At 48.5% G+C, this 13,027-nt stretch overlaps 1 protein-coding gene across 4 annotated transcripts in view; it reads right to left on the bottom strand.

The window, feature by feature from the left end:
• FAM117A (family with sequence similarity 117 member A) overlaps positions 1-13,027 on the bottom strand; it is a 57,246-nt gene that overhangs the window by 7,830 nt on the left and 36,389 nt on the right. For 3 of the 4 annotated variants that reach the window (XM_053266509.1, XM_053266511.1, XM_053266510.1), the window contains exon 3: positions 4,935-5,024. In XM_053266509.1, the coding sequence (XP_053122484.1) occupies positions 4,935-5,024 (90 nt within the window). Of the gene's footprint in view, positions 1-4,934; positions 5,025-6,477; positions 6,719-13,027 lie in introns of those variants that run through there. The other variant, XM_053266512.1, reaches the window with a different exon arrangement.

Genomic DNA, 13,027 nt, shown 5'->3' with positions numbered 1-13,027 from the left:
GTATTTTAACTTATGTACACTGCCTAGGGATGCACATGTCAGGCGGTACAGAAATATGATAAATAAATAAAACTAATGCACAAGATGAGCAATGCTACATGCCTGCATTGCTTAATAATCAAGTCACAGAACCAGTTACCATGTCAAGTTCACCTCAGGTTCACCCAACTGCTGCCCTATTTGCACATTATGTTCAACATGCATGTGAGTGTACAGTATACACAGGTGCAGTTATCCACATGTCATGTTGAACACAGGTAGAGCAGTAGCACTTCCTATCTGTATCATGCATTAGAAGGGTCTGTACTCAGGATCATTTTAAAATGAATACAAGTGCAAGAGGCCCTCATTCCCCACAGTTGAGAAACATGTACCGGGGTCTATAGCGTTTTGGCTATTCATGGTTTTTGCAGGAGCAGTTTTTGGTTTCCCTTTCAATATTGTGCCTTGTATCAGTGTGGTTTGAGGAAGGAGCTTTGTGGGGTGTGGAGGAATTGATGGTGGAGGTTGGAGAGAATGTCTTGGAGGGGTATGGCGCAGGGGCATAACAAGGCTGGAGTGGGCCCAGAGACAAAATTTTAAAACGGGCCCCTCGCTGATACACACACACACACACACACACACACACACACACACACACACACACACACTTCACATGTGACTTGCCTCTGGGGGCCCCCTCGAGGCATGGGGGCCCCCAGGCAGCCGCCTCCCCTTGCCTAATAGTAGTTACGCCCCTGGTATGGAGTACTTTGGAGTGTCTTTTTGGAGGAGTTTGGCGTTTCTTGTGCTCTGGAGCTGCTGCTCAAAAGTCCATGCCATCTTTGGGATTGTTCCTCTGGGGGTTATGAGTGCTTTATCGGACAAATACAGTACAGTACTGAGTCTGACCACCGGTCCATCTAGTTCAGTTCTGTCTACACAGACTGGCAGCAGTTTCTCCAAGGTTGCAGGCAAGAGTCTCACTCAGCCTTGTCTGGAGACGCCAGGGAGGGAATTGGAGCCTGCATGCGAGCACTGCACTCTTCCCAGAGCGACCTCATCCCCTAAGGGGAGGGAACATCTTACAGTGCCGACATGTAGCCTCCCATTCAGATGCAGACACCAGGATAGGTCCTGCTTAGCAGAGGGGACATGCATGCTTGCTACTGCAAGACCAGATCTCCTCCCTTGAGGGAGGAGAGGGCCCTGGGGGTGAAGTGGGAGCTTGGTAAGGGTTCAGTGATTGCAGAGTTTCCTTTTCTTCACAGACAGAGAAGCTGGGAGCTCTGCTGAGGGGCAGAGCAAAAGGCAGCACAAAGTTGTGTCCCTGCGCCCAAAGATCGAGTTGGTGGACATGTTGGCTCGAAGGGATACAGCATCTGTTGGGCGCCATTACAGCATTCACAAGTTGACTGTGCAGTCCATCAGGGTGGTGGTGGGGGGAGACAAAGCTAGCATCCATGCAAGTGTGGTGGCAAGCACTTCAGGAAGTACAGAGGTTGCGTTCCACTCATTGGATCCCACCATGGAATGCATGGAGACATCTGGACACCCTGGACATCTGGACAGAGGAACATAGGAAACTGCCAAATACTGAGTCAGACCATTGGTCTATCTAGCTCAGTACTGTCTTCACAGACTGGCAGTGGCTTCTCCAAGGATGCAGGCAGGAATCTCTCTCAGCCCTATCTTGGAGATGCCAGGGATGGAAACTGGTACCTAGATGTTCTTCTCAGAGCGGCTCCATCCCCTGAGGGGAATCTCTTGCAGTGCTCACACATCTAGTCTCCCATTCATATGCAACCAGGGCAGACCCTGCTTAGCTATGGGGACAATTCATGCTTGCTACCACAAGACCAGCTCTCCTCTCCAGCCAAGCTCAAAAGAAAGTGCCACTGAGTGGACCAGTGATCTATGGGAAGGCACTGAGGCTGTAAAAGCAGCAACATCTGGTTGATGCTGGGCACACTTTTCAGGCAAGCAAGGGCTGGTTTGAGAACTTCAAGTGCCGCGACAGCCTCCATAATGTGAAGCTGGCAGGGGAAGCTACAGATCATGAAGCGGCAAGCAGATTCCCAGCAGAGTTGCAGCAGCTGATTGAAGAGAAGGCATACAGGCCTGAGCAGGTTTTCAACCCCTATGAGACAGGCCTATTTTGGAAAAGAATGCCAGCCTGGTCCTTGCTCTCCAAGCAGGAACAAACCACTCCAGTATTTAAGGCACCCAAGGAACAGATAAGCCTTCTAGTCTGTGGGAATGCTGCTGGAGGCTGTATGGTGAAGCCAATGCTCCTTTACTGGGCACTGAACCCTTGAGCCTGCAGAGGGCAAATAAGAGCCGACCGTGGGCTTCTGGAGAACCAACAGGAGAACATGGCTGACTGCTGAAGTCTTCACTGATTGGGCCAGCAACTGCTTTCTACCCAAGGTGGAGCAATATCTGGAAGCAAAAAAAACCTTGCCTTCAGAGTTCTCTTGCTGCTGGATAATGCTCCTGGACATCCTGCAACCCTGCCATTTCTCCACCCAAATCTGCAGATTGCCTTCCTGCCGTCTAACACCCCCTCCTTAATCCAGGACCTTGGACCAGGGTCTCCTTGCACTACACCCGCAGGACATGCTGCTGGTGAAGGCTTGGAGGATATCCAGCCAGATGAGGTGCAGGAATTGCTCATGTAACATGAGGTGAAGCTTGTTCTAGCAGCTGCTGTGTGTGACAAAAGAAGAGCAGGGAGGGAGATGGTGGCAGCAAAGCCTTGAACCACTAAGGACCTGGTGAGGAATCGGATCTCTAAAGATGGGGACTGCCTTAGAAGCTGACCCATCAGTGGAGCGCAGTGTAAGATTCAAGAGACCGTTGGAGGCTGCGCTGCAACCCTACAGGACTCTTCAGACAAAGGCCAAGCAGACCACCATCACCAGCTTCTTCAAGGTTGACACTGAGAGCACCATCCCACCTGAAGAAGCAATCTGAAAGCAACGGCTCCACCAGCACTTTCCATGGGTTTGAAGAGAGTGATGGAGATGTCAGCCCCGCTGCCTCTCCAGTGGAGTTATCCCCCCGCCCCCACCCCCCATTTTTCCTTTCCTTTTCTGAGCTGGAGTGGTGCTAACTAAAGTGGAGTGATGCAACGCCTCTGATCTGCTGCCAACCAAGGACAAGACTTCTCAGAGCTGGGGTGCTAACTCCAATGGTGCTGCAGTGGAGTGATGTAGCTCCTCTGATTTGTGATGATTTGGTGCCAACCAAGGAAGAGACTTTCAGAACTGGAACAAGGAATAAGTTGGTTTTTGAGGTCATTGCTGCAGGAGCTGGAGCAGCCAAGGTACAGTGCTGCATTCCTCACTTATTTCTGCTTTTCCATCCTTTTTGGGGTGCTTTTGGGGACAGACATTTTCTGAAGAACCCAGCCCCCAGATTTTCATAGGCTCAAGGTGGTTGTTTTTAGTGTGTTTTTGTCATTCGTGGTAGTAGCCAGGAGCCTAACCCCCACATAAAACAAGGGCGTCCTGTACAGTCATCCACACAAAAGTGTGTATAGACATCTGTGCAATGGATCTTAATGTCGAAATACAGCTTGCTTTGTTTGAAAAACTGAATTAATATGATAAGATCTGGGTTTGTCACAGTAACAAAGCTACCAAGGGAGCTGCAGCAATGCTTAAGTTTCTGAGGGATTGCCCAGGCCCCCACGAGAGCTTTGCAGGGGGCTCCGTTAAGAATTCACAGCACTGCTTGCCCTGCAACTTGATTAATATGTAACGGACTCATTTGGCTGCTGCAAAGCTCTTAAGTGGATGAGCCCCTGCGAGATTATGTAGGGCGTTCAACACTACCCCACCGCTGTGCTTCAGGATGCAGCAAGGTAGGTAGGATGCAGAGTTCAACCTCAACTCCTTTGCTGTGTAACAAAGAGCCAAATCTCAGCCAAATCTCCTTGTATTACCGGTAAACAGCAGGACTGCAAGCAGGACTGCCCTCCGGAACTGAACGGTTTGGTGGAACCAGTGTTCCAACTACTACCTTGTCAAATGGCAGCATTTGGTGGGTTTTTTTTTTTGTTTTTTGTTTAATTTTTGCCAACCACCCCCACAAGCTATTTTTATGCAAAGCTGAATACTGTGTTCTTTCAACATGAGCCAAATGGCGGGGGGGGGGGGGGCAGGCAGGAGAGGGAGAGCTAAGCCTCAAAACTGCTCAGAAATGAAATGAATTTCTGATACCAAATGTAGCCAACCTGCTTCATTGTACAGCCCAAGCAGAACATCTGCAGGTTTCTATTACATTTCTATCCCATAGTTCCTCCAAGGAGCTCAGGAGAGCATACTGGGCTCTCTCTCATGTGCGTTTTATCCTCACAAGAAGGCTGAGAGATAGCATGAGTGGCCCAAGGTCATCCAGGGGACTTCATGGCTGTGTGGGGGTTTGAACCTGGGACTCCCCAGTACTAACCTGAAGCCTAGTGCCACTCCAGCCACTACGCCGCACTGGATTTCTCAACTTCTCAGTGGAACAAAAAAGGGCAAGCTTTTTATTTTGCCCCCAACAAAGGCTGTATTGTAAAACATGCTGGGTGCAAATATAAATAAATTCCACTTCTGAGAACCAAGTTGGAGACTTTCCATCTCTTTCCAGTGTTCCTCCCACCCTCATTCTTCCTGCTCCTTTCAATGGGGACCTATGGTCTGACTCAATATATGGCAGCTTCCCATATTCCTAGGAGACTATTGGACACCACTAGAAGTGGCCGGATACTGGTGTGAGGGGAAGGTTCCATCCTTTCAAACCAAACAGTTCTGACACATTCTAATCCAGGAGCACCAATTCTGGGTCTCCTTGGCACAGAATACAGGCAGGACTGCCGAGGCTTGTGCCTCAGCCATTTTAGTGTCTTTTGCACACAGCACGGTGGGAGGTCTGGCTTCATTCAAGTTCCCACTTAGGCCTCTTACCTCCCTGCGATGATCCATGCTACCCCACGAGGCAGAACGCTTATGAGCCGCAGCCTTCCCCACCTCTGCTTCATGCCAGGATACAGGAGTCTGAAGAGAGAAGGGAGCTTTATCAGAACACGGCCATTCCAAGACGCATTATCTTTCAAAAAACAAACACACACCAGAAGGCTAGTTCTGATGTAGCCATTTCCTCCACAAGAGTCCACGAGAGCATTCTCCTGGAAGAAGCAACATGCCAGAGCTGCTTTATAGGCCTTTTGCAACATGAATCTCTCTTACATGTAGGAAATAATCATGGGTTTCCACTGGGTGTACACATGGCAGAGACAATGAGCCTTTCTCATGTACTGCTTACCACTTCCTATACACAGAAAAGACACATTTGTAGAGAATGCCATATATTGTGGGAAAATGCTGGGAGATTCAGGACAGACAAAAAGTAATTATTTACACAACGTGTAGTTAAGCCAGGATTCCCAACCTGGGTTCCTCCAGATATTGCTGAACTACAACTCCCAGCATCCCCAGCCATAATAAATTATAGCTGGGGATGCTGGGAGTTGTAGTTCAGCAATATCTGGAGGAACCCAGGTTGGGAACCACTCAACTATGGAATCTGCTGTGCTGAATGTTGTGATGTCCACCAATCTAGATGGTTTAAAAAACAGAATTTGACAAATTCATGGAGCACAGGGCTATCGGTGACAACGAGCTGTTGTATCAGGGTGGGGTGGTGGTGCCCCTGAACACCAGGTGCAAGGGAACACCAAAGGGAGGGGGCAGTTTCCCTCTCATTTTCCTGTTTCCAGGCTTCCTAGATGCACCTGGTTGGCCACTGCATGGGCCAGGATACTGGACTAGGTGGGCCTTAGTTTGACCTAGCAGGGCTTCTCTTATGATCTTATGAAAAGTCCACCTGGACTTTTAGAGAAAAGTCTGTGAACAGGGAACTTATTTTCTTGCCTGTAGATCTTTCCTGGAGGAGAAAAATCCTGGTGAATTTTGGGTAGCAGTTTCCATGTCTAAGCCTTTCAAAGGATCATTTTAGAAGCGCTCCACATTACGTTCACCGGCATGCAAGCTGCATTCATGCATGCTTCAGTCAGTAAATTCGACCCAGAGTGCTGGCCTCGGCCCTTTTGAAGGAGAGCAGGGCACCCAGCCATCCAGCAAATTGCACAAATGGTCTTTATTTGGGATTTGTATCATTAACACAAAGGCTCAGGCAATCTCATACAGAGATTGCCAAATAAGACACTAGCTTACTACCAATTGCTTAGCACCAGTCAACAAAGTTTTCCCCCAAAGTGGGTGGGTGGGGGGGGGGGAGTCTTCCACCTTTCTAGTCTCTTTCCATTTTAATGCATCTTTGTCCCAAGCCAGGAGTAGCAGGAGAGATGACACAGCCACAATAGATTCCACATCTTGGTATCAGTCTCAGTGTGACAAGTAAGTATGGGGAGAACGGTGCTGGAAAGCCAGGGATTTGTCTGGCAACTGGGAATTGCCAGAGGCCAACCTTTCATCCTTAGTAACTTACCTGCAAAATGGCAAACACTACAGGCCTCACAGGACTGTTGTACAGAAGATGCATGGACAGGAAGTGCTTTGCAAATTAAACAGGGCTGCACTTGATGGTGCCATTGCTCAGTGGAAGAACATGTCCTTGTATGCAGAAGGTCCCAAGTTCAGTCCCTCGCATCTCCAGGTAGGGCTGGGGAAGACTCCTGCCCGATACCTTGGAGAGCTGCTGCCCATCAGCGTGGACAATACTGCGCTAGAGCAGGCCTGCTCAACTTAGTCCCCCCTCCCAGCTGCTTTTGAACTACAATTCCCACAATCCCCAGCCACAGTGGCCAATAGCCAGAGATTATGGGAATTGTAGAGCAACATCTGCAGGAGGGCTGAAGCTGAGCAGCCCTGAGCTAGAGTACCAAGGTATAAGGCTGCTTCCTACATTGTCTGTCATTACTGTTCCTCAAAGGGCTGTCCATGCAGGTGCAACTAGCCTGTTCATGCACTGTACTAAGTGTGGGACATCACAGGCAAAAGTGAGTGTTTTGCTCAAGTAGGAAGCAATTCCCAAGGCAAAACTCCTAGACAGAAAAGCTTGCCAGATCCACCATTCAAGTCTCCCCAGTACACACACACTATTATAGGGCAATCTGCTACTGTCAGTATACATGAGAAGAGGCATAGGCCCCTTCCCCCTATGCCGAGTGAATGAGAAAAGACATTTTGTATTTAATTTGCAGGTCTGTGCTGGGTGGTATGCTTCAAGATAAGCACCAGTTGGGCAATACTAGTGCAGACAAAGCTGCAAAGGTTTAAGGTTTCCCCCAGATCTTAGAACTCTACTCAAGTCGTCCACTGGCCATTTCTGGAGAAGATCTGGAGGCAGTTCCATTTCTGTCCAGGACTTCCCCCAGACCAGTTGCCAAGGAGGCACGAGAGGCTTTTCTGCTAACATAGGTTGGCTTCCCCAAACAGGCTGTTGAGCCAAGAAGAAAAGAGTAAAGAAAAGAAAAGAGAAAAAAGAGTCAGGCAGCAATGCAAGATAAGTCCCATTGAATTACTCTGCAGCAGAACAGGAGTGTAGGGACATCATTCCCCCCAATAAGCTTTGCAAGTAGCAGGAAGTGACCTGCTTGGGGAAGCTCTGAACCTTTCGGCTGAACTGCAGAATGCCCAAAGGTCCATGCTTGCAGCAGAAAGAGTGCCTAGAAGTCCTGTGTTAATATCGGGCAAGAGGTGGCCTCAACTACTTTAGTGACGTATCATTGCAGCCAATAGCAACTAGGTTTGAGCACCAATGAAATGGGGGGAATCAACACAGCTTTTTGTGGGGGGGGGGGAGTTAGCAATGACTATAGGAGGCAGTTCCACCCATCGCAGGCTCACATCATGCAGTCACAGTGTCTCTTGCAGCAGAAACCCTGCCCACCACACAAAGCACAAATAACTATCACACTGGTGTGGGGAGAGCTTCCTGCCCCAAACGTTGGCTGTCACGTGGCAGAGTTGGCTCCTGCAGCAAGAAGAGGCCCAGTTACTTCTGCAGCCTTCTCTTTGTTACCCCCGCAAGTTTAACTAGGCAGAGAGGCACCTTTTTAAATGTGGTGATTCTCTTGATTGAGCAGGGGGAGAGAAACTGGCCCTACTCACCCCACCCCACCCGGAACAGCAGCCCTCCATTGGCTGTTGCTGGTGTCGATCTTGTGTTCCTTTTTAGACTGTGAGCCCTCTGGGGACAGGGAACCATCTCATTTATTTATTTAATGATTTCTCTACGTCAGGCCTCCTCAACTTAGGCCCCCCAGCTGTTTTTGGACTACAACTCCCATAATTCTCAGCCACAGCAGCCAATAGCCAGGGATTATGGGAATTGTAGGCCAACATCTGCAGGAGGGCCGAAGTTGAGCAGGCCTGCTCTACGTAAACCGCTTTGGGCACTTGTTAAAAAGCGGTACATAAATTATTGTCGTTTGTTTCCATTTATGTCAACACAACAGCTGAACCCTAGAAGAGCAGTCCAGATACCTCCTCCTCCCCTCAGGTGCTCTCCTCAAACCGAAGTTTGACACTGGCTGCAAATGACAGGAAGCAGATCTCCCCCACTGAGGTGTACGGAGCTCACTGGGACTGGGCATCTTGGAATAGATGAAGGAAGTGGCAGTGGGGTAAAGTTACCTTTAAAATAAATAGCCAGGGCAAGCTTTCTATGTCCACCCTTACTCTCCCCCACCCCCACCCCGGCACATGCTAATGCACTCTCTTTGATGGGCCTTTTGACAGATGGGAGGGACACTTTCCAAGCCTGCCCTTCTGAATAAAGGCTCAACACTGCCAAAGACACATGGAAGCCCTAATAAACCAACTGGCAGGCTTCATGCCTGGCTTATCTTCTAGGGAAACCTGCCGGCTGCTTCCAGCCCTAACCAAAGCACCCACGGTGAGGAATCCTGCTTGCAAGCTGCAAATGCTTGTGCTACCAGCAGGAGGCCTGACTCAGAGAACTCTGCATGGGGCCAGGCCTTCTAGTGTGGTCGGAAAGTTTCCAAACATGTTATGCTAATGGTGGTCAAACAGCTTCCTCTCAAGTAGGAAAGAAGGGGGAGGAAAAATGCCTTCAGAAGCAACCAAGCTGGGAACCACAAAAAGGTCAGATCATCAGGCAGGCCTCCAGGCTTGCTTCCGAGGCTATCAAATCTTCTGTCTTTGCAGCAGAAAGCAAGCCGCAGTGCCCACAAAGGCAGCAGGTGGCTGGGAGTGGCTCCCGATACTTATATGTCTGTTGCACAAAAGATCTTTGCCAACTAGAGGTATTTCAGGAGTGTGCATGTACACGCTCCCAATCCAAGTCTCACAAACCACATGGTGCCTGGACATAGGCCATCCTGATCCCACCCCACCCCTCACACACAAGTAGCAGCTATGTGGGCATGACAAGTAACGTGTTACATGGTGCCACGAGCTGGCATGGGATTAACGGTAATGCATTGGCCTTGGATCAGGGAGACCTGGGTTCGAATCTCCTCAACTGCTCAGAGCCAACGTGGTCAAGTCTCTCAAGGGTTGCTGGGAAGAATATGGCGCGATGACAGCAACCCCCCACCCCGTTAGGCTGCTCAGAGCTCCTTGGTCTCAGCACGTGCAATAGGGAAAACTATGCAGTTGTGCAGATTGGCTGCCCTGCAGTTTAGCCAAAACAGGGCAAGAGCATGGTGCAAAAGCTACAATAGGCAGGCTGGGATAGCCAGGCCCATGTAGCCCAGAACCTGGATGTGGGCTGCCCACTACAAAACAAATCAATCCCTCCTTCCAGAAAGAAAATGGGGCGGGGGGGAGGGGAGAAGAGGTCCTCCCCTACCTCCTAGCATGCAAGTTTTCTATATGCAGGGACCTTTACACACAGCAGGCTTTAGCGCAAGTTTACTGGGAGGCTTTACTGCGAACTCAAAGTTGTCCCAGAAAACTGATGCATATAGTAGATTTTTTTTTTACCCCGGATATAAATCGGGCTACATTCTAATGCACAGTGAAAAACCTGAATTATATGTAAACTGCTCCCTGATAACTCGCAGGGACTTTGGGGTAAATCTGGCCAATATGTGGACTCACCCCCTCCATTCCAGAGGAGATGCGAGTTAAAACGCTTTAAAAGCCCCATGTGAAAAACTTCCAGGGAATCCTTTTCTACCATGTTAAAGCACGGACCTCCCCCTACACCCAATGTGGCACAAAAGTGGTATAGCCCAGACTCAGATGCACCACCACAGTAATAATGAGGCCAAAGTCTGGACAGGAGGAGCACCTCTCAGGTGCCACCACCACTCCAAGTTCTCTCTACAAGGAGAAGACCTGTTTGGTAGTGACTCTGCAGGTCCTGCCCAGTGCTCCCTGGAACAAGGGATTCCCAGAGATCATTGACTACAACTCTCATCATCCCCAGCCAAAGGCCACCACCACTGCTCGAGTGTCCCCATGAGTTTAGGTGTAACCGAAATAACCACACATCCGTCCCCAGTTTGCCTGAGGATTGTGGGAGTTGTAGTCAACAACATCTGGGAATTCACATTACAGGGAACACTGGCAGGGACCCACTTCCTCATTCTTTGAAAAGTTCACAGATATAATAGCAGCCCTTTGCAGACTTAAAAATGCTAAATCCATACCCAATTGAATGGCTAGCACTACCCTTTTGTCTCAGACAAGCTATTTACTGCTCAACAGAAATATTTACAGGTTGCTAAGGGTTCCTCGATGGCTGGAGGCTTCCACTCCATCCGGGAACACACATGGCTTGTGCTAAGCAAGCTCTTCCAGAGCAGAGCTCTCATTCTTAAGCAGCGCATGGCACACAGCCCGTGAACGTTATATAAGGGTCTTGGCCCAGAGATGCGAGCAGAGCTGAAAAAGCCTCTGCAACCCAGCCAAGGAAACTCAAGGGCTGCCTCAAACCAGCAGAAGCACAACAGGAAAGGCCTTCCCTAGAAAGCAGCAGACAAAGACCAGCCCTTGATGCTAGGATGGCACTCTTATCTTGGGGTCAAGAAATCAAAGCCGATACTGAAGTTTACCCACCGAAGTCTACACACCTAATTTTGACACAGTTAAGATGAAACAAAAGCACGAATGCCAAGCTTCAGGGAGGACACCCAGCTTTACAGAGAGGGCCACAAAAAATTGCAGGGCTTCCCCAGGGTTTGTGAGAGAGTTTATTAGTTCTTGGCCTTGGGACCAAAGTTGCTAAAAATCTATTTATTTATTAAAGCAATGCATTGAAAAAGAACCCAGGTCAAAGATATAATGAGTATTAATCATAACTTCTCATTATATTCTATGAACATGTTCCTACATCTAACTCTGAATATGTATTAAGATGATAGATGACCACAAGAAAAGCACTTTCAGTAGAAAATGAGGATTTTCCTGACTGGTGATTTACATAATTAAAGTTGAGTATTTCTGCAAAGTGTTTTAAATCAAGTTAACCCTGACTGGGACAGAGGGACAACAGAAGGCTGGGCAATACGGTCACCACAATGGCTCAACATAGCTTAAAACTCCTTCATCCTGCCCCCAAAGGATCCCCATAAGACCAGGCATTCCACAGGTCTTTTCCAGGTTACTGGACACATCCATTCCCCCCATCTGCAGCACAGCAAATTCTTTGTGAAAACCCATTTCTGCATGTGGATTGCTTTTACTAGTGTGCTGAATAGTGCCTATGCCATTAAGTATACTCTTGCTGTTTGTAGCTTTATTTCTAACTAAAATGGTAGTTATTTAAAGATTTAAATAAAAAGCTGTATAGCAGTGGGTGTTCTTTTTAACCTTTGTTCATGCTGATATGTCAAGCAAACTTTTAATTGTTTTCATATCAGAACTTTTCTGTGCTTTATGGGATCGTATGATGTTTGTTCTTGGAATCTGAATGCCTATGGAATGTGAATAAAATCTAAATTCAGTCTTCCCACTTCATTTTTAGTTTTGTGACGTGCCTCTTCATTGCTATCTATAGCACTTAACTGCCAGGGTGCTTTGTAAAAAGTATCTTTTTTAATGTTGGTATATTTGAGCTGATGTGAACAGGGCAGGGGCCTGTCATTGATGGCACTGTCTAAATACAGTAGCAGTTTCCACAGTCAAAATATGAAAGGACTACTTGGTTCTGAATCATGACTAGAAAGACAAATACAGTCCTCCCAGCATTGGCAAACAGCATGAGGAGGTCGGGCTCAGCTATGGACCCTAAGGATTAGGAAAACAGGCTTGGCCTTTTGCAAAATCAAGAGGCACAGCAGGAGCAAAATCAAGATGCACAGAAGGATCAGGTAAAAGGCTTCTTCTCGTGATCATTTCCTCAGCTGACAGTCATATGCTAGCCACCAACTGCCTAGGATGGTGATGGCCAACCCACATGGTGAGCCCAGCACTGCATTGAGGCTGGAGGGGAAAACCACACCCCACACTGTCCTACTCAGATCGGTGCAAGCACACAATCACTTGCCCTTCCTCCTACCTCATTTCTGCAGAGACACAGCCATTCCTTGGGAGTGCGCACAGGACTTGGAGCCTGGCTGGATGCCCCTCCTACCCAGCTGTCTGTTGTAAGAACAAGCCCAAAGGTCAGTACCTCCTTTGCAAGGACGCCTCACATCTGTATGCTGGAGATCTCAGGCTCTGTCCACGTGATTTCAAGCTCATCTCTACAACCGTAAGGACTACAAACGACTACTACTTTAAAACCAAACTAGATGAAGAGCTGAGGCTCTAATTTACACTAGAAACCCAATTCTGTAGTCATGCAACAATGCTGTAGGACTCCTCAGGCACCTTGCCCATAACTGAACACAGTCCTCCCTGGAAGATGGAGAAGAATGATGTCTCCCAGACAGTGTTCCCTGTAACAGGAATTCCCAGATGTTGATTGCCATCATCCCCAAAGGCCACTGCAGCTGGGGATCTTGGGACCAGTCAACAACATCTGGGAATCCCCGTTACAGGGAACACTGCTCCCAATACTCTCCACTGTTTATGCACGGCTAGGCAAAGGATAGTCTTAATGGTGATACTGTTGCAAGGGA

This window comes from Hemicordylus capensis, chromosome 6, assembly GCF_027244095.1.
Source record: "Hemicordylus capensis ecotype Gifberg chromosome 6, rHemCap1.1.pri, whole genome shotgun sequence".
NCBI classification, from domain to species: Eukaryota; Metazoa; Chordata; class Lepidosauria; order Squamata; family Cordylidae; genus Hemicordylus; species Hemicordylus capensis.
The sequence above is the reverse complement of the archived record's forward strand: the minus strand, read 5'-3'. Positions and strand labels throughout refer to the sequence as shown.